Source organism: Hippichthys cyanospilos, chromosome 5 (assembly GCF_059441005.1).
Source record: "Hippichthys cyanospilos isolate Australia breed blue-spotted pipefish chromosome 5, RoL_Hcya_1.0, whole genome shotgun sequence".
NCBI lineage: Eukaryota > Metazoa > Chordata > Actinopteri > Syngnathiformes > Syngnathidae > Hippichthys > Hippichthys cyanospilos.
In genome coordinates, this window is record NC_142373.1 from 11,781,628 (window position 1) to 11,803,090 (window position 21,463).

The 21,463-nt window shown below is 43.0% G+C and overlaps 2 protein-coding genes across 2 annotated transcripts; one reads left to right on the forward strand and one right to left on the reverse strand.

Annotated features, from left to right (window-relative positions):
- Positions 1–41: 41 nt before the first annotated feature.
- On the reverse strand, positions 42–8,335 carry arhgef49 (Rho guanine nucleotide exchange factor 49). Its single transcript, XM_088414491.1, has 6 exons — positions 7,120–8,335; positions 6,588–6,774; positions 4,446–4,638; positions 3,001–3,569; positions 2,714–2,859; positions 42–2,544 (listed from the first exon to the last, which is right to left on the reverse strand). Exons 1-6 carry the CDS (start codon positions 8,268–8,270, stop codon positions 1,743–1,745), a joined length of 3,048 nt encoding a protein of 1,015 aa, XP_088270617.1. The 5' UTR covers positions 8,271–8,335; the 3' UTR covers positions 42–1,742.
- Positions 8,336–16,803: 8,468 nt separating this feature from the next.
- Positions 16,804–21,085, forward strand: eaf2 (ELL associated factor 2). Its single transcript, XM_088414211.1, has 6 exons — positions 16,804–16,974; positions 17,441–17,535; positions 17,601–17,737; positions 17,820–18,001; positions 18,096–18,344; positions 19,458–21,085. The coding sequence occupies exons 1-6, from the start codon at positions 16,872–16,874 to the stop codon at positions 19,499–19,501; spliced, it is 810 nt and encodes a 269-aa protein (XP_088270337.1). The 5' UTR covers positions 16,804–16,871; the 3' UTR covers positions 19,502–21,085.
- The last annotated feature ends 378 nt before the right edge of the window (positions 21,086–21,463 follow it).

Consider the following 21,463-nt stretch of genomic DNA (forward strand, 5'->3'; position numbering starts at 1 on the left):
CTTTATTTAAAACCACACACACGTGAAAAACAACCGAAACCTCCATTTGCAATATTTTAATATGATTGACAATAAAGTACAGGTTGCCCTCCCAAAAAAAAAAAAACTAAAGCACAGTCATGTTGGTGTACACAGTGATCCGCTACACAAACGGCATTGAAATATTCCGCTTTGATGTCGTCGCCGGATAAAGTGCTTTCAATCAAATAAAGCTCTCGTCACTTAGGGCGTGGCGAATATTGCCTGGAAGGGCGAATGGGGGATGGACGGGGGGGCGGAAGTCCGGGTCTGTCCAAAGGCACAGCGGCTCAGACCGTAGACTGGGACCGCTTGTTTGGTTTTTTTCTTTTTTTACTTTCACACGACCAACCTAAGCTGCTTTTCTCTGGCTTGCTGTGCTGCATGTAAGGTACCATGTTTCTGGGAAACACATAGTGACGTCATCTCAATCTGAACCTCCACTGTATATCGTACTACAGATTTTATTGAACCACAAAAACGTGCCACGATTGTCAACTTCTACCTCATTGGTTGTTTCATACAAACAAAAGCCGGGCAGCGTGAAAGTCTAGTTAAGTCATTTCTATCTGGGTCATTAGACAAGACTTTGAGCCGGGGAAAAGACAAAAACCGGATTTTTTTTCCACTGGCGAGTGAAAAAAATAACGGGACGGGAAGCGTGTACTCGTATGAGCGGTTATTGCTGTCAAGTGACTGTTGCTCAGCACTAGGGGGCGGCATTTAGACAGAAAAAGGACAGCGGCTCAACACAACGAGCAAATATGCCCCTTGTGTGAAATGCAGTTCGTTGGAGGTGTCATGAAAAAAAAAATGGTTGTTTTTCCCTACAGACGTAAAAACAGAATCAAACCGTCGTTACAATCATGACTGACACACAGCTCACAATCCTGATATATATATAATTTTTTGGTCATCCAAATTTTTGTGTTTTGTTTGTTTTAAACGCTTTTTGATTGAGGGACACATCAAGGATTATTAGGGTCACATTGAAAAAAAAAATCCGCGAGGTTACTTGTTGAAAGATTATGTGAGTAGTCGTGTTTTGAAGAGATATGAATGGAATGCTTGGTTGCTAAAAAAAATAGTTATGTTACAAGCATAAAGTTGGATTACATTTTTTAGAAAAAAGAAAGAAAAATGAAGGTTACGTCTGATTTAAAAACAAAAGATCGAAATAAAAGTCTGGAGATATTTTTTTGTACAAAAAATTAAACAAAAAAGTGCGATTTGCATTTTGAAAGTTGACTAAAACGTGCGACTGATCTGACTTTTTAATAAAATACTTAAATCTGGAGTCGAACACATCATCGAAAAATATATGACATCATCTTTTGAAACAAATGTTTTACCAAAAATGACAAAATCTAATTTAAAATGATTAAAATTCTGACATCTAAAAAAATGGTGTGACTTATCTAAAAATAACTTTAATACTAAAATGTTTTTTTTTTTACACTTATAAAAAAAGGACCTTTTCAAAAACTTCTTCACAAAGCGTCTTACAACTTTTTGAGAAAAAAAAACCCCTTTAAGATCCAAATGTAGTTTTTCTTTTCAATGTACCCATTACTTGATGTGCCCATATCTTTGTAAAGCAAAAATAAAAGTGCTTGTCATGAGTGTTGACAAAGGAGGGGCGGGGTTAGGCAGCAGCATGATGTCGCGTTTCAGTTTTGGGGGCGGTCCATCTACGGAAAAGGCCTCTCTCGGGACTACATCTCTCAGGACCGACTCTGATTGGTGTTGATCATGATGTTGGGCAAAGCGTTGCGTCTCTTGCGCCAGGCCCCCAAGTCCCGCGCGTACCTCTTCATCTGGTGGAACCAGTTCTGCGTCCGGGACTTGTCGGCCGCCCGGAAAACAAAGGACTCCCGCCGGATGTCCAGAACCTCGAAGGTATCCTGGCACTCGGGGTCCATGGACACCACGCAGTTGGCCAGCCGGATGGGCTCGCGCATCACGGCGAACTTGCCGCTGCTCTTGTCCTTGATGAGAACCAGGACTCCGTCCTGGACGCTTTCCCCCGCTTGGCAGGCCTGCTCCCCGCCGGGCCGCGTCCTCACCATGAGGAGGCTTTGGACGTTTTGGAACTTGAGCGCCTTGCTTCCTTTCTTCACCCACTGGCCGTCGGCCGGCTGCGAGAGCTGCAACGGGCCCTCCATGACGAAGCGGGTGTCCTCCCGGCTCCACCCCAGGGTCTTCATCGACGCCTCGCGCATCTCGGCGTCCACGGGCTCCCGGTTTTTGCGGCTGTCGCGGCGGAAGGAGCGCAGGGACCAGGAGGCCACGCCGTTGCCGTCCTGCTGCTTGGTCTTGGTGTTGATGTGTTCCAGGTGGGCCTCCACGCGGCTCTTGGCCTCGCGGAGACGCCCGAATTCGGGGTGCTTCTCCGGGGTGACTTTGAGGAGGCGGCTGAGGAGCAGGGGGTACTTGGTGACGCGCTGAAGGGGCGCCATGAGGAACGAGCGGAGGTTCATGCGGCGCAACGCCGTGTTGTCGTTCTGGGAGACGTCCAGGAAGATCCTGGAAGATGCCGAGAGGCAGAAACGGCTATGAATAGCAAACCTCTGAATTAGTGATAACGCCCTGCCTTTCACGTCAAGGTTTACACTGGCGGGAAGCAGAAAACCTCCACAGTGGGCTAAAAAGCAGAAGACGTTAGCAGTGCTTCTCGATTATTTTGAGGCGTTACCTAAGCAGTTCCTTCTCCTTCTCCAGCGCGTTGAGCATGTTAACAGAGGCAGACTGCTGCAGGCAGTACGTCTGGAAGGCTGGCAACATGTTGACAAACTCCAGGAAGATCTCGCCGACGGACACTGTCAGCAGATCTTCATCTCCCTAAGCCCAAACGTCAAAGAGGCCCAAGTCATTTAAACCCCTTTGTGGACCGTCTAGGTTTGAATTTCAGGTTTTCCGTCTGGGTTTAACGTCAAAGTCGAGCATGCAACTGTACGCGGAAGCCCAATGCCGTCTTCTTACCTGGTCCAGAGCGTGTTCAATCGCGTCCTGCAAATGTTCCGTGAACCTCTCGTTGACGTCTCCCAATTCCTGAACGTTGGCGAAGACCACGGCCAGCTGCTCGGCGCTCAGCAGTCCGGCGCCGCGCATGGGCCCGTAAAACTCCTCCTTGATGATCCTCAGGTCCTCGCCGTAGCTGCTCTCCGTGTTCAGGAACTCCAAGATGGCTTCCTTACGTTCGGCCCGAAGTTTGACGCAATGCTCGCACGCGCTCCGGCCGTCCGAGGTCTCATCCTGCTGGCCGCAATCGACGCATAACGAGGGCCTCTTCCAGGCCCGGGAGAGACCCGGTCCGATGCCGCTGTCGGCCCGCTCCACTTCGGCGCCCCGCCGCCGCCGCCGGGGCTCGGCGCCGTTCTCGTCCTCCTCGCTGAGGCCTACCACGCCGCTGTCGGCGCTCAGGCTGCTGATGGTGCTCCAGCGGTGGTGACGGCCGCGGCCCGCTCGGCGATTCGAGCCCGCTCGCTCGTCCGGACCCACTGGGCGCTCCTCGCAGGGTGGCTCTGAGTGACCGCGGAGCGCCGCCGGTGCTGAGGGCGAAAAAAAAAAAAGGAGTACAAAAGTTATCATGAACGGTTTTTGATACCACTTTCATAATTATATTGTTTACATATACATATACATTGTTGGCGATGTTACATGACTTCAGATTTGAGATCAGCACAACTTTTGAGTAGAAGAAAAAATGTGACACACAGAGCCAACGATCACGGTCAACGATCGCGTTTCTTTTTTTAATACAATCGAAGACAACGATAATGACGTTCAAACCTCATTTTTTTATTTTTGCCGACAAAATTTGACAGAATTTTGAAAATTTACCTGTAAAAAAGTTCAAACTACACAGTTGATGCACCCAAATTTGTCTAAACACGGTACTCTGATTTATATACAGTATATATATTTTTTTTTTTTCTTCAAGTACACTTTGCTGCTCAAATAATATTCAGCAAACGTATTCAGCACGTTTGGTAATTTATTGATAACTGGTTCTTCAAATTAATCAGCGATCGGAATTGTAATCCCCCAATTATCGGCTTTAGCATCAGTGAAAAAATTCCATATCGAGCCATGTCATTCACATTGAAAAATATTATGTAAAAAATATTTCCATTCTCTGTCCCCGGTAAACACTCTTCGCAAAAAAAAAAAAAAAAAAATCACTGCTTTTATGTCAGTGTTTTTGGTCAACCATGTTCGACTGGTAATAACTGCCGAATGAAAACAAGCTAGACTTCTTTAGTGCTTATCACAAAACAATATTCCACGGGCCATTCAATAAATGAATAAACACAGAATTGTTTTTTGGGATATTAAAATTGGCTTTACGTGTGACAAATGGACGAAGAGCGTAAATAGGTTTTTATGGCATCGTAAATCTACACCTGCGTCTCCTTTGTCCTTACCGCTGTCTCTCTCCCTGCGATGATGTCGTCCGTGTGGCGCCTTCTCCATCTTGGCCTTCATCTCCGGTTCGTTGCGACTGGACGCGTCGGCCGGCATGCGGTCACTGTGGTGCGCTCGCAGGCGACACTCGCCGGCCGCCTGCGCTCGCTCGTACGTGGCGTCTGAGCTGGACCTCCGACAGACGCCCGCCAGCTGAGGGGAGGGAAAATCGTATCGTCACGGCAACTTGGGATCTCAGGGCTCGATTGCGCAATTTTCTACACAAAGATTCAAAATCAGATTTTCTCCGTCCAAAACAAGTGTCAATATATGCCCCAATTATCGATGTTCTTCAACAACATAATCAACGAGTCAGTCAGATATCGAAATTGTATCATGTTTGAACAGTATCGGCATGATTTCCTGATATCAAATTTTCCAGACAAGGATCTTTGAGCCCATGTCTTGAAACGTTGCTCTTATCTTTCTGTAATTCAAAGCATCTCATCCTAAGAATTCCTCAACATGCTGCATCACTCCCAGAGTTCTTTTTTTTTTTTTTTTTTTCCTAACGAGCTTTCAGGGTTAGCAGGCACGGGCGGGGGTAACAAATCACATTTTACGCTCGGCTTCGAGGAAGGCTGGGACGAGGAAGGGCAGCGGCACTTAAAGAGACAGGCGCTAATAGCGAGCAGGCACAACTAGCGAAATGTTGACTCGGTTAATTTCATTTGTGAAATGTATTAATACGTGGTTATCGTTATTAATGAAAATATTTGATTTTAAAGAATGCTGGCCAACAGTTTGTATTATTTCAAAGCAGCCGATAGCTAGCGCTACACTAATGACTTAGCATCTGTGTGGTTTGTGGGGGCATTGTAATAAATACCAGTAGCTAATGGCTTTTGAAATATTGACTTAGTTTGTGTATTGTTGGCTCTTCTGGTGTGAAAACACATTCACTGCCTTCAGTTACTATGCAAATTTGGCTTCTGTTGCCGTCAGCGGCAGTGAATGATTGCTTAGTAGTAACAGCTACTAGTTTGCGCTACATTGACTTAACTTGTTTTTTGCTATAATGTAGTGTCTAACTATTATTCTGGCATACCGTCTGTATATTTTGATGTAAAAATGTCTTAAGTAGCATAAAAGTTATGTATTCCCTGCCAGGCTTCCTCGTTACAAAGCAAATTTGCCAACTGTAGCCGTTAGTGGCAGTGAATGAGTATTTACTAGCTACAGCTAATGCTGCATTGACTTAGCATTCATATTTATTGCTATGCAGTAATCAATGTAAGGGCTAAACGCAATATATTGACATATCATCTGTAAATTTTGCCAAAGCGGTTTATAAGGAGCGCTGCTAGCTACTAGCTAAGTTTTAAACAGTAGCAGCATCTGCATCTTTTGCAGTGGCAATGTATGAAATAATGGCAGTTAACAATTTTTACTATGATTATTATTAGTACATCTTATATTAGGTTACATGTTATATTAGCATAGCATCTGTATGTTCTGCAGGGAAGAAGTGTTGAATCGCTAATGGAAAATATCAATGCATTGACTCAGTATTGTATGCTTTTTAGTAAAAACCTATTAAGTAGCGATGGCTAACAGTGGTACGCAGAGTTAGCATTTGTATATTTTTAGTAAAATTCTATTTAACAGTGGTGGCTAACTGCTACATAGACTTAGCATTTGTATATTTTGTATGTGTATCAGCCAACAGCGCTACATTGACTTTGTGTCACCTGAAGTGACATGGGCGACGTTCCCGGGATGGCGGTTACATAATTCTACTTTAATCTCCTGTTCCCCTCTCACTTTTTTTGTTTTTTTTTTCCTTCCCCATTTTATTAATCCGATCGCAAAGCTAAACGGGCTTAATGGGAAACATTGCGGGTGACTATGCGTGTTTGACCCCAGGAATGCTGCAGGATGGCTGAATTGGCAGGGATGGAGATAATCCTTCTTTTCTCCTCCTTTCTTAGACATTTCCTTCCACGCACGCACATGCATACATCTCTGCATGGGCGCGCGTGTCTGTCGCAGTGTCCTCGCCATCCTTGAACGCAGACAGATCGCTAGCCCGACCGCCGCCGATGCTCCGCCGAAACGCACGCAAATACACGCACAGAGAAACAATATAAAATCTTTCTTACGCATTCTGCTGCTTCCTCGCCGTCGCCGTCTTCTTCTTCTTCTGCCGGAGCCTGCTGGCCAGCCTCGGCTCCTGCCGCGGTTGCCATGGCGACGGCAGCAGGGGGCTGCTGGGGAGCATCGGGGGTGTCTCGGTCCCGCTCAGCTGACAACCTGACGGGGGCCTCGAAGGAGATGTCTGCACTGCAGCTGGGGGTGGGGGTGGGGGGCGGGGGGGGGGGGGGGCGATAGAGACGGGTTGTCAATATCATGATAGCTCGATCGAAAATGAAATAGTCAAGTATCGATTTTGTGATATATTATTGTAATGATACAGTATCAATACATAAGCAACAAATATTGCTAAAGTGTTGGGATCATGTTTGATTCATGGTTCTGTGCCAAAAACACAGATGTTCTTTATCCAAAATCGCTTTGTGCTCGGTAGGAAGTATCATTTTTGAAAAAAAGGTTGAGAACCACTGACATAGGTGACAGACTTTGGTATCAAGATACAGTATAGAATATGAATGTACAAATATGGATTTTTCTTACCTCTTCTTGATGAGGTCCAAAGCTGACCCAATGAGACCTTCCTTCATTTTGTAGATCTTGGCTCCATAGCTAGACAGGTCGGTTCCCTCCAGTAGCAGTGCCGGGCAGCAACTGGAGGGCCGCCCTTTGTGGTCCCGGCCAGGCGGGAATGGAACCGAACCAACGGGATCCAGACTGGACCTTCTACGCCGACCATTATCGCCTGCTTCTCCCTGACTTAAAGCTTGAAATGGGGTCCTTGGAGAAGGGCCCGTGCGGATCGGTGAACCGGTTTCGGTCTCGAACATGAGGGGACCCGTGTCATTAGAACCTGCTATGGACTCCTGATTCCGTTCCTTCATCCTCATCCTTTTGAACTCCTCGAAGGTGGGGATGTACAGACGGCTGGTGGAAATATTTTGCCGGTGTCCGTTGTCCCCGCCCAAAATAGGGGCGGCCGTGTGGGACACCGGAAGCACTTTTGGGCTCCACGGGCCCTCGTGGAGAGCCAGGTTGGGGCTGCTGTTCTGCCGGCGCAGTTCGAGTCTCCTCAGAACTTCCTGTTTAATCTCCTGGGGGCAAGCTAGACGCATGCCGCCCATAGGTGGGCAACTTGGGTTCAGTTCGACGAAAGCGGGGTCCATAGTACGCAGCGGTAGGTTCTTCAGAGGCTCCGCTGCGGAGCGTGCGCTCTGGAGGCGGAGCTTTTCCCTCAAACCTTTCCTGGCGTCCCATTCGTCCACCCCACTGGGGAAAAGCAACTGCGGGAAATTGGGTACATCCTTCCTGCGAGGACTGTGTTGGGGGCTGTATGCCGGGTTCTCCGGGTTGGACCCATCCGGCGGCCCGTCATACCAGTGATTAGTGGCCGTGTAGCGCACAATAAACTCACCAGATGAGCACAGACCCGAATCCAAAACCGGGTTCCAGTTCAAGTTTTCCATACTACGGTAAAGCCTGCCCCCTGTTGGGACATCTAAAGAATGTCCTGGCAAAGTCTCTGCGGACGTTTGACCAGGACAATGTCTCAAATTGGACACCACGGTGCTGCTGTTACACCGGGATGCTAGCGGGAACCACTGGAGTCCGGGGTAGTGGGCGGCGGCTTGGTGCCGGGGAAAGGCAGGAAGGGGGGCGGTGGACGGAGGGAGGTAGGAAACGCAGGGTTCCATCGTTAAGAAGTGGCGACTGGGTGGCGGACTGCTAGAAGGTGCTGTGATGAAGCGGGGGTGGTGGTCGCATGGTGGTGGAGGCCTCAGCTCGCGCATGGCCTTGGCCACGGTCCCTCACGCGGACACTCGGAAAACCTGCGAAGGAACGGGATCTTTTGTTACAAAACAGCTGGCGCCTTGTTGCTCCTCAGGGTGGCGCAAAAACCTACCCCATTTCTCAGCGTTTTCATCTGGCCTCCAGACGTCCGCTTCTACCCTCCTCCTCCTCCGCCAGATCTGAGGTTGGCATCACACAACGCACCTAATCTGGAAGCCTTGAAGAAGAGATAGACCCACATGGTTCATTCAGGGTCGATACTAATTATTAAAAATCAAGGAGGTCGATAAATGACAGCCAATATACATTTTCAGTAAATATTTCTTTAAGCGTCCCAGATACTGAAGTATTGATGTGATCTGTCAAAGTACCAACAGCTTGTTGCTAAAATGGCACTGTGAGTACTTTTCATTCGCGCCTTTTATACTTACTGATAACGCCATTTCCACCCCTGTATGCAGTGTCTCTGTGTGAAACTGTCTATTCTAACTATAAGTTGATTTGAATTTTCCCACAGGGGACGTGCAGACAATGAAAGGCTAAAACAATGTAAATTCCTCACATAACCCTGCAGTACACACATGAATGTAAAGTAGAGCATCCCCCATACACACACACTCATATACACACACACACTCATCCGTCTCCATAAAACCCCCCCGTGGGATACTCGGATGTAGAACAGCGTGTCTGTCAAGTGACAGTCATTTCTAGACGTGACTCCCTCAGCACGTCCCCGCAGTGCTGTATGATTGACGGCATAAAAAAACAAGACACATAATACTCATTTTTAACATATCTGCACATATATTTAACATTATTGTGGTTTTACACAGCATTGTATTAAACTGGGAAATCTTTTCTACATTTCACTTCCAAAATTGGAGTCATTGATATAAGGCGCTGATGACACAGCGAGACCAGCCATTACTAAACGATCACAGAGTGAAATGAGCCCGACGGCCACTTGAATGTCAATAAGTGTGTGTGTGAATGGCATTGATTTTTCTTTTTCATTCATGGTGAGGGTTTCACTTCCTGGAAGGCATAAAACGACGCTGCGGGCCTAACTGCGTGTTGTCATCACTGCATACGCTCATTGTGGTGACATCAGCAACTCCCGACGTTGACAGTCTGATCACGTTCACACGCACGCATGAAACACACATGGGAAAAACACGGCAGCAATGCATCAGCCGGTAGATGGGGGAAAGCTTCTCTATCTTGTTACAAAGCGTATGATTAATAATAATAAGCCTTGATAGATAGACTGATTGTGAGATTTTTTTTCAATTCGAACCCACAGCCAAATCATAATGAGGAGGCGTCCAATCGGCCTTCACCCATCACCACCTCTAAACTTTGGAACCAAATTTATAGTAGTACCTCAGCCACTTAAATCGGATTATTTTAGCCCTTTAAACATCAGCGAAAAATAATCAACCAATTGGCTGGCTGATATTTACCGATTATTTTATGACACCTATTCAACTACTAGTAACACAAACATGACGAGTATTAACATCCATATGACTTCATTAATTTCACCACGCAATGCATTCAGGCAATGGAATTTTTTTTTTTAACAATATATTTACCGTCATCCCCTTTTCATGGGGAACAGGTAGGTAATTGTGTCACTAGTACCAATGCGGATGAAATGATATAAAACTTAACAAAATAAAAGCATACAACATTCTGCAAAGGAGTCACTGTAACACAATTTCGCAATACATTGCTTCATGTTCTAATTCATTTGCTCTTAACTTGAAAAGAACCGCATGAAAATTAGATGCGATGGAGAAACGCTTTCAAGATCTCACAGTGCCTTCTTGCATAATGTTTAACGTTAAATAGTGGCTGCTAACATGATCTGGATAGAAATGATCAAAACAACCGCTTGAGTCCCGTTTCTGTGTTCCAACTTTGCAACCATCTGACCCAAAACGTCAGGTGGAAAAACATCAATCCAGCCCCGGAATCTCCAGCCACTGGCGAGAGTTCTGGATCCGTAGCCAGGAAAGGTGCTTGATGCTCGGGTATAAATCATGGAAGGAGACCCTCTCATTATTAAAACAACGCCTTTTGTCATCTGCTATAGAGAACAAAACCGAAGGACCTCAAAGACTAGAGAAGCACGTGGAATACCTTTCTGGCACACGTACGCTTCATCTTGTCTTTGAAACCACCAGCTCCCTTCAAAGTGGTTTTCCTGCCGACACAATCAAAAGCCGGTAGATGTTCTTTATTTTTTTTTGTACTCACGTTGTGTGTTTGCAGCTCGCTTCCTCGCCGGAGTCCACATGTGAATGAATCAATGAGTGCGTGTGTGCGAGTGAGATCGCTAGCTGTCTTTTGTTTCGGCGAGCCGGCGAGGTCCCGACTGAGCATGTCCTGTGTGAACGACCCTGGTGGTCGCCATGGAAACCGTCAAGCCAAGCACTCAAACGATGCTTTTTGTTACTTTTGTGTGATCGTATGCTTTTATGCATAGTTATTAGTTTGTTTGAGAGAGCCATTTACAGATGATTTCAAACTATCTCCAGTCATTTAACAGCTCTGACAAATGTGTTCTAGATCTGCAATTACTGTATTTTGACACAATATTGAATTTTTTTTTTCCTGAGGTGAAAAATTGAATCATTTATTTGAGAAAGGCATTGATTGACTTCCATTCTTCAGTTAGAATTGATGTAGGTAATAGCTGTGTTGTAAGTGTGGAAACACTGCCATCCAATGGTCACAGTTAGCACTACAGTGCTTAATTGGCTTATATTAGGTTAGCATTAGTTAAGGGTGCCAGCTCCTTTCCATAAAAAAAACATATTTGACCAGAATTTTATTATTTATTATTGTTATTGCTATTTTAAAAAACAAAAATCGCCATTTGCAGCGCGTTTGCCACCGTAGGGTTTAGACAAGGGAGGTATTAATGAAAGACTTGTAACCATATCGTGTCACCTCTCAAAGCCCCTGGTGAGTGTTTTTCTGGATCTGTTTATTTTGTGAAGTTGTCCTCACACGAAGGTGCAATAGGGAAAAAAAAAGCACCTACTAGAGGTTTTTGGCATCAATTTGTGGGAGGCGTTAATTAATGACTTGAAAATGAGTAAGTAGAGTTCCACTTCCCACTCGTGTTGTCTGAGCTCCCTGCTATTGATCTCCCAGGTTTATAATTTCGACACTGACCTCAGGCGGGTTCTTTTGGGCTTTTTCCCTTTCCACAAAACATGGCCGCCCACTCCCCCCTCCCTCCCCGCTCGCGGCCGTGGCAAGCGAGGGACCCACATGATAAATAATTGACCCCTCTCATGAATTATCCAGCCGCGAGGACCCGTCTCATCTTGACCCGGGCGGTGTCGAGTGAATCGGACGTGGGACACACAAAGGACCGCTCCTATTGGCTCCCAACAAACATGTGACGACTTGTCTAGTTTTTCATCATGGCGGGATGAGTAAAAGTAACACTCGAGATCACTTTTCAGTAGACTCACCGGCCACTTTATAAGGTATATCTATGGCCAATAGTACATAATAGACTCAACATATTTAAAAGTTGCCACCAAAATGGAATTTTAATTTAAAAACCCATTAAGTAATTTTTTTAACACTTTCTGCATTTTTTTTGACAATTTTTGGGTCGTTTTCTTCCACAAAATTCTTGCAGGATTTTAGCCAAGGCATGACACACTCATGGTCATGTGATAGGTGCCAGTTTGAAATTGAACATGTTTTCCCCATCTGGGTGAAATTTCAGCTCCCTAGTGTCTTCTATCAAAGCTTCCTTTTTGATGTAAAGATTAAAGGATTACACAAAAGGTTAAAAGTCCAAAAAAATCTTGCTCAAAGGTGTCCGGGCCTGACCAGGTGGTACCAGCTGACAGCATGTGTGTGTGTGTGAGTAAATGGGTCACACACGTCGGTGTACGTAGGCCAGTTTCTCTCATTTATTATTTAATTTTCCATCTGCGGTGGTTAGGGAACTCCACGCAAGCAGCATGTGCTTACGTAAGCCAATATACGCTGACACACATGCGCTCTATAACAACTTCCTACGATGAGTTTGATGTGCAAGAATTCCAACGCTCACCAAGCTTGTTGCTGTATTTTGATGCTTAATTCATATTCCATAAACGCAGTATTAATCAGAATGCACTGAATATAGTATCCCAAACGAAAAAAATGGGGGGCGACTCCTCCTTTAAGACGAAGCACCACTGTACTCAATCACAAAAAAATGCTACATTAGCCTTTGAAAGTCCAGTATGTTTTTGTCACAAAAAAATTCCTTGAAATCCTTAATGTTGACATTCAAGCTAACAGAGGGAATGACAAGGTTGTTTGCTAATCTCTCTTTTTGTCTCCTTGGCATTCCTGCTACTCCCCGCGAGGCGAATTCACATTTCATACGGAGCTGTGACTCAACTGCCAAAGTAATAACATCTCATCATCAGCAACAATCATTTTGTTTTTCTTCCAATATTGCAAACATGTTTTATTTTCATGCAGAGCACTGACTCAAAAGTAGCATCAAACCAAGGATGTATTTTCACATTTTCACAGTTTTAAATGCGTTTAAATCCTCCTAATTTGATTCAGGCAAGTGTCCAAGTTATTTTTTTCTACATTTATTTCAATATCTTTTTCTATAAGTAAATATTGATAGGGCTCATTGATACCACTCAGTCAATGAAGCGAGCAAAACAGCTGATGTCAGGCACAAAGCTAATGCATGCTAATTATAGCGTGCACGCCCAGTGTGGTGTCAACACAGAGTGTGGCTCCTTGGCGAGGGTGTTGGCGTCCCGAGGGGGTCCGTCACGTTAACCGCTGTCTGACAACAACCCAGCGCCACCTCGGCTCATTAAAATGCGTCTTATTGATCCCGTGTGGGAAGTCGCGAAAAGTAATTGTTGACAGTCGTAGGTTTCCGTGTATGTGAAAATACAAATATTTGTCTTTGAATGTTGACCAGCATTTTTGCTAGACGTAATCATTTTTTTTCCTTTTTTTTAATTATTTATTTATTTTGTATTCTAATGGCTGCCAATTCCACATAAATTTGAACTAATTTGTAGACCGAGCTAGTTCCGCTAACTTGCAAGTTTCGGGGTTGATTGTAACAATAAGCAAATTGTTTAAATCGATGAATCCTACTGAGACGCAGCACTTTTGTCCACTGTATTGTCCGTTTTGTCTCAGCAAGACAGCAATGTTAATGGCAATACATGACATCACTGGAAAGTCCAGGATGTCCTCTGATGAGGACACTAGAACTTAGTAGGCTAGCCCCAATTAGTCAAAGGATACAGACCAAAAACCGATGTTCAAAGTTATTAATCGAATATCTGTTATTTGTGTGTGTGTGTGTGTGTCTGTGTGTATTACTAAACATTTTTTCTCTAGTTTACTTACTAATTATTGTTACTAATGTAGGATGGTTTTGCTAAATTAAAAAGAATACAAAACAACAATAGGTTACAAAGGAATACTAAATTGTCCACATTTTTTTTTAAAACAAATCCAACAAAAGACGAATATTACATACAACTTATATAAAACGGATTTATTATTTTTAATTCTTAAAATTTCAGAATTTGGATTTTTGGATTATTTTGATGCACTCGCCAACTCTTCAAAACTCATTCAATTTACTAGTTCGGTCTTAGTTTTCCAAATTAAAAGTTTTTCAAATTAAAAGTGAATCTTTGTATATCTTGTTCAGAATAAACACAAACGATGTTCAACCAACTTTCATGAAGGACAATAGACATCTGCTACTGTTAATGAGCTGCAACTGGAGGATTTGGACAATTTCAAGTTAAATAAAGGGTCTAAAAAATACTCGATTATGAAAATCAGTTAATTGTGCCAACTTAACACTACAGTGAACACAAACCAGTAGACTTTGGTTTACAGAAGATATTGGATCACCATCTGATTGATCAGATCAAGCAGGGTTAGTTTCGAGGCCACATCGTGTTATTTTGCCCAACACTGCTGTATTTCTGCAAGAAAATGTCAATAAAGGCGTACTCACTGACGATTAGTTGATCTCCGTCACCTCCATCGCAGGCGGATGGCGGGTTAGTTCCCTTCGCCCCCAGCGTGGGTTGCAGATTCAACAAGCTGCACCTGACAGCAAGACTTGTTTGATTTTTGAGCGGAAGAAACTAGAAAAAGAAAAATATATGATTGGTTCTTTTAGTTTTGTTTCGTTTTAAGCGAAGGATCCTTTCCGAGCGACCTCTCTCTTTGCGGCTTTCTCCTTGGGAACTGTGCTGCCTTCACGTACGCCTCGCAAAAATGAAAACTTACTACTGGAGCATGCGTTCAGCCACGCTGGTTTAAAAAAAAAAAAAACATTCAAAACTCAGTTTAACAAAGACGATGTCTGATAGCTGCGAAAGTGTGTCAAGTTGAATGTTAACTCGTTCAATGCCAGGGCCGTATTTTCACGTTTTTTTTAAGAGTCCGCACATTTAATCCTAGACACTTAAGATTCGAATTAATCCTTAAATATGTGAAAATTATTGTCTGTAATGTACTTTAGTATGGATTAAATACTTAAGTCTCTGGTATTTAATGTCCTGACTCTTAAAGAACGTGAAAATACGTCCCTGGCATTGAATGAGTTAAGTACCCTCAAGATTTCTAAAAATGCACGCTGCTCAACCAATAGCATGATCAATAAAGTTTTAATTGATATTTGGGCTTAGAAAACCTAGTTTTAGCTACTAAAGTTTTGAAATAAAATGACATAAAAAAATCATCAAAATCAAGTCATATCATAATACGTTGTTACAGAAGCATTGCTGTTGATTGCAATGTTTTTGACGCGTACATAAAAATGTGACACCTGTTTACAAAAGTGTAAACACTGAATTCGTACTTGATGTTGATGTTTACGAAAATGTGTTAGCTCAACTGAAGTTTTGAAATCATTTGACGTTTTAAAAAGAGTAAAATAATTACACGTTTTTATAAAAACACGTGCAGTAGGCTTGCAATGATTTTGATGGTCACAATAAAATGACGGCAGTGGTTTTCAAATAAGAACGTACTTGCAACTGACTGCTAGTTGCCAAAAATGCTTTTTACGTTTTGTTGACTCAGATATATGTTAGGATTCTTGTGAAAAGGTGCGCAAGTTGAATCGTCTTTGACGTTTGTAATAAGACGTATGTCAAATCAGTGAGCTGGAAACGAGGATTGTCGGCTTCATTTCTTTGACGCAGTGCCTGGAACGAGGCTATTGTTAAGATGGTGGACGGTTGCCCGGATACGCAAACCTCCCGCCACGCAGGGGGCAACCCCCACAGTGCAGGATGATGATGATGATGATGATGATGAGCTATAGGGCCCCAAGCAAAATTTTACTTTGGGGCCCTCCATTGATTTGAGGGGGGGCTTACTTCATCTAATGATATTGATTTATTGAGTTTGACTGTTGATTTGTCTAAGGGGGGCCGGTGGGGGTGGCGGGTGATGGTCTACCGGCCACATGGAAACAGGAACCCTGCTGGATTTCCCCTTATGCTCAATGAAAGTGAACACGGCAACCATTGATTGACAGACAGATGATATACTGCTATAGCGCATACCAGCTTTATCCAAGTAAAGCTGAGCAACGGATAAATCCAAGTGGCCAAAAGCCGATTCTTAGGCCACAATGTTGATCCTTTATTAGAAAGGCAGCAGATGGAACCCCTTCCCCATTTAAGATTCATTAGGCGTTTAAAGGCAGAAAAAGAGATTATTTCCCGATTAGCCTCTTTTTGCTGTCCCTTTACATCTGAGTCATGCTGCTCCTCGCCACGAGAAATCTATCTGTGGGGATTGGAATTTACTTTCCGATGTCTGTTAAAAAAATAAAATTAAAATAAAAACATGCTACTAAACATAGTGCCTTTACCACCACATAAAACAGTGTCAATTCAGTGTTAATATATAACTGTATAAATTTCATGTTTCAATGTGATCAATTTTGTTTTATAACGTGAATAAATGTCACATTTGCTTCCCATTATAACGGGAAATTTATCATTTTAACAGATAAATTTGACTTCCTATTTTAGCAAAATAAAACGATTCATTAATTCATACTATGGCAACATTTGTCATGCTAGTAAATAGTAAGAGAAACCGTGTGTTTTTTTATCGGTACTTTGGTTAAATTTAGATTGTGAGTTACAACAGTTTATTTATTATAATTGATAATGTTGAAATGTTTATACTTAGAAATTAAAAAATATTTTCTAGGAATATTTTAAGATTAGTGTAAAATACTTGCGACGCAGACCAATTTTATTCTTCCGTTTCATGACTAAACACTAAAGTCATTCCGATTGACAGGCTGTAGGCCAATGGGTACACGTTTATGTCCACCCCTATCCAATCAGAAAGAAAAAAGGCGGAGCTCTTCGGCACCTTACATTACATACATGGCCGTCGAATAATTTTTAAAAATCAGCCAAAAGTTTACATCTGGCCAAACTCTCAGGATGAATGGAACGAGTTACGCCAACTTCGACAACCAGGAGCACGTTTTGAAATTGGGGGAGACATTCGAGAAGCACCCCAAAAGTGCTTACCATACCGTTCGATGTAAGTTTAACGCTTCCGTTGCAATGTGGTTATTTTTCCTGTTTCCCCACACGGGCTAATAGTTAGCATGCTAACTCGCAGATTATTTCCTTGTTATTCGAAAAGTCCCGGTTCAACAAGACTAACTGTCACCTGGGTGTATGTGTACTAGCCTCGCGTTTCACGTCGATTTCGATTTTTTTGTTGTTAATTTATGTTTGATGTGTTAGGCACCCTTAAAACTACCGCAAGCAGCTGTCAAATGCTAGCTCGTGTGTTAGCCTACTGTCAGTAAGGCAACACTGCCATCTTGTGGCAATGCATTGACGGTACCACAACATTTGGCTGCGGTGAATTTTTTTCACGTCGATGTTTTTTTTCCGAATTTATCATTATTCTGTCGTATTTGTGACGTTTTGGTAAACTAGTTCCCTAAATTCATATAAATATCATTCATTTGATTAAAAAGTCTCCACTTTTTTTCCAGATGATTTCAAACCAGCTTCGATTGACACAGCCTGTGAAGGGGACTTGGAAGTGGGAAAAGGAGAGCAAGTCACCATCACTTTACCCAATTTAGAGGTGAGACTTTTTCTCTTCTCTTCCCTACAGCTTTCAAGTATTTTTTCTTTCAAAATGTGTTTTAGGGCTCCAGTGCTCCAGTGACAGTTTTCAAGGGCTCCAAGCGCTCATACACGAAGGAGTGCATCCTTATTGTCAACCACGACACCGGCGAGTACCGACTGGAGAAGCTCAGCAGCAACATTGCAGTCAAGAAGACCAGGTTCGTTTTTTTGTTATTATTATCACTTGTATTACTTGAGTAGTGTTTCACTCTTTCTTTGGCTTCTTGTTTTGCGTTCCAGGGCGGAGGGCAGCAGTAAGATTCATTCCCGCATGGAGCAGCAGACCAGTCGTCTGGGTCAGCAGATGAAGAGCGGCAATAGCGGTAGCAGTGGGAGTGGAAGCAAGAGCTCAGCAGGATCCAAAAGTTCTCCGCCCAAGGAGAAGACGTCACCCGCGTCACCCCTGGATGACATTGAAAAAGGTGGCAATTTCCTGCCTTCTCATTGCCCCTCCCCCCAGTATGTATTTTTTGAGGGAGGGGTGACTGTTTTTTGTCTAATTGCGCTGTCGTGCAGAACTGATGGCGGAGGCTCGCGTCATGGACCAGATGAGCAGCGGCAGCTCCTCCAACAGCTCCTCGTCCTCCAGCAGCGACGACAGCTCCAGTAGTAGCGACTCTGAGGACGAACGGGCCGGCTCCACGGCGCCCCCAACGTCGGCGGTGACCCAGAACAATCACAGCATGCCCGTCCTTACCACCAACAGTCACCAGCAGGAGGGAGACAGGGAAGGAGGAGGCAGGGGAGGGCTCATGAACACACTCAGTGAGTAACCACTACATATCACGACATTATTATTAACCCATTCAATCCCAAAGATGTGTTTTTACGTTTCTTGAGAGGTGAGTCATTCAGTCGCAGGTTTGGCTAATGGAGGGTCTAAAAATGGCTGCTACTGTTAAGCCATTCATTGTCGTCCCGGTTATTTTTGGATTTTTGATATTGCCGTGCAGGTACATTGGATCTTTACAGTCATCAATGGTAGTGATGAGCTAAGTGAGTGACTTAGAAAAATGGTGATGCGTATAATAAATACCCTAAAAAGTAGCATTAAAAAAACACAAAATATGGTTATTGTTTAAGATATAATTCATTCAAAATACTATAAATGGAAGCACGTATAGAATGGTACATTAATGCCATGAATATTAAAAGTAGTATACATCATTTTTAACATGGGACAATTTAAAATACTGTAAATGGAAATAGTGTAATACTGTACAGTACTGTCAAGTTCACCCAAAATACATTTGTGAAAAATTATAAACAAAGAAGTAGAAAAGGCATTCTTTTCTGCTCACGCATGAGGAGAACGGTGAAGGACTGCACAAATACAATTTTGTCTTTCCGAACCCTCTCTTTTTATTTGGTTCGGAGGTCTCTAGGTTACATGAAGGTTCCAGCCCTAAAAGCGCCAAAGTGCAGCCGGGTTGAAAAGCACGGCCGGAACCCAGCGTATTTGTTCATCTATGTGTGCGCATGTGTAGGTGGAAGATTAGTACATATGTGGCACAACATTTCATGGAGCAAGACATTCTGCAAGGTATTTTTTAGTGAAGTGACATCTGTCCTTCTCACAGCAAAGCATTTCTTCATTGAAAGCAGTTATATTAATTGTAGCAAATGTATAATCACTATATTTACAATTACCCCAACAAGTAATTAGGGGAATTAATAAGTTTCCTTTAATAAAGAGTAATGTAATGATGACTTCAAAGCATAGCATAAAAGAGATTATTGAATAAACGTCTTCAGTTAAAATAATACAACAAATGAGATGATTAAAGAAAGTTAAATGCAAATAGTTATAATAGGCAAGATCAAAAATAATATAATGAATCAATCCATTTTAACACACTGCATGTTTTTGTCTTGCAGAAAACGATCTCCAGTTAAGCGAATCGGGCAGCGAAAGCGACTGAGCCATCGCCAGCCTTGACGTCCGCTAACTTCCATCGCTTTCTCATCCAGTTCCTTTTGTTTCGTAATGATGTGTTCAGGAATCCTGGGATACTTTTTTTTTTTTTTTTTTTTTACATGTCCGCCAATCAAGTCTTAAAGGGCCCACTGCAGTGGTTCTACATTTCAGTTCGGCATTATGGGTAATTTACAGTATGTGCCTTACATGGCCACATCTTGTATGTAAACTTTCCTTAATTTATTTTTTTTTTTATATCCCTGCCTGCGTTCCTTCGTTCCCTCATTGCCTTAATGATCACACGCTGACCAAACTTTACAATTCGCTCAAATTCAGCGTCAAATCTAAATTTGCTGTCTTAGCATCATAGCTCAGGGTTTCCCCAAAATCCTTCTCTTGCATAGGACCTGAACCTATAAACTAAATCACAAAAACATCATTTATTGCTATAACGATGACATAAACTGATGATATTAAAAAAAAAAAAAAGTCAGAAAGCCAAAGTCAGCAAAAACCATTCTTGAGAAATCAAGTTAGCCTTTAGTCAAAAATGATACTGATTTTGTTTGCAATGCTGACTTTTGGTAATCTTAATGTAGCTTGTTGCCACCATATGTGGTGCTAATATTGCTAACCCATTTAGCTACAGCAAGTTACCACCATGGCTTGTTGCTAATTAGCCAAATGCTAGCACATCTAGTTGTCAGTGTAGCTAGTTACCTCTGTGGTTATTTGCTAACAGTGCCAGTTTACTGTATAGTCTCCAGTGTAGTAACCTCCAAGGCTTGTAGCTAATTAGCTAGTCGCTAGCACCTCGAGGTAACAACGTCAATAGTTGCCCCTGTGGCTTGCTGCTAATTTAACGAGTAGCGAACATATCATCACATATTGTTGCTACAGTGGCTAGTTGCTAAGCATTTATAGTATGTGTAATTGTTGCTTTAGCTAGTTGTGCTATTTACATAGCCACTTGCTACTGAATTGAGCTGCCTCCACGGCATCTTTGCTATAGCTAGTTCTTGAAAGAGCTAGCTATTGCCTGGTTGCTAATCTGAACAGCTGCTAGCGTATCTTGTATCACTTTGATCTATTGGCAGTCAATGCTTATTGCTAATTTAACCAATTGCTAGCGTGCCTTGTCTCTTTTTTGGCTTGTTGCTAACATAGCCAGCTGCTCACATATCTTAATTGCCACTGTAGCTTGTTGCCAGTGTAGCTAGCCAACGTTTTTTTTTTCCCAATTTGATCTTGACCAGGTCAGTGATGCCTTGTAACTTTAAACCTGCGATACTTGAATTCCAATCATGAATTTATTTCTCCAAGCAGCAAAGGACATAGAAAAACAATATATTTGATGTACTTTTCATCGCCGACAGATTGACCAATCGGAAGCTGCTTAGCACCACTGAGCTGCCTTCTTTTTTTTCTTCTCTCTGTAATGCGCTTGTGTCTTTCGACCGGTCCCGTTTATCTCATTTGTAAAAAAAAAAAAAAAAAAAAGGAGAATTAAACTATTTTAATGAGTATATATTAAATACTACTTGTTAGCCTCATGTGTCTTTCATGAATAAAGCCCGCAAAATACTAATGGAGTTTGCCACATTTTATCCAGCCGTCCATTTTCAATACCGTTTAATCTCATTTAGCGTGCTGAAGCTGATCCAATCAGATTGTGAGTGACAGACTGAGCCCACCCAGGACTGGTCGCCAGCCAATCACAGGTCACATTTATACAAGATTTCATATTCATTTACAGTGACAATTTTCAAAGAATCTAATACGTAGGCTTTGGGAATGTGGGAGCAATTGCAAGTAAGCACGGGGACAACATGCAAACACCATACAGGGAGGGCTGAAGTCTGGATTCAAACGCCCAAGAAAACTCATCTTAAAACCACTTATCTACTGACCTAGTTTGTTATGAGGTGTGCAATTTTTATTACTGTTGGTGAATAAAAAGGGCACG

Excerpts from the sequence above, each read along its gene's own strand:
- arhgef49 (XM_088414491.1), bottom strand. The coding sequence starts at position 8,270 with ATGGAACCCTGCGTTTCCTACCTCCCTCCGTCCACCGCCCCCCTTCCT. Across the intron at positions 4,639-6,587 it reads GCGAGGAAGCAGCAGAATGC|CTGGCGGGCGTCTGTCGGAG; the intron begins GTAAGAAAGATT and ends CCCTCCCCTCAG. Across the intron at positions 2,545-2,713 it reads AAGGAGAAGGAACTGCTTAG|GATCTTCCTGGACGTCTCCC; the intron begins GTAACGCCTCAA and ends GGCATCTTCCAG.
- eaf2 (XM_088414211.1), top strand. The coding sequence starts at position 16,872 with ATGAATGGAACGAGTTACGCCAACTTCGACAACCAGGAGCACGTTTTG. Across the intron at positions 17,536-17,600 it reads TCACTTTACCCAATTTAGAG|GGCTCCAGTGCTCCAGTGAC; the intron begins GTGAGACTTTTT and ends AATGTGTTTTAG. Across the intron at positions 18,002-18,095 it reads CCTGGATGACATTGAAAAAG|AACTGATGGCGGAGGCTCGC; the intron begins GTGGCAATTTCC and ends GCTGTCGTGCAG.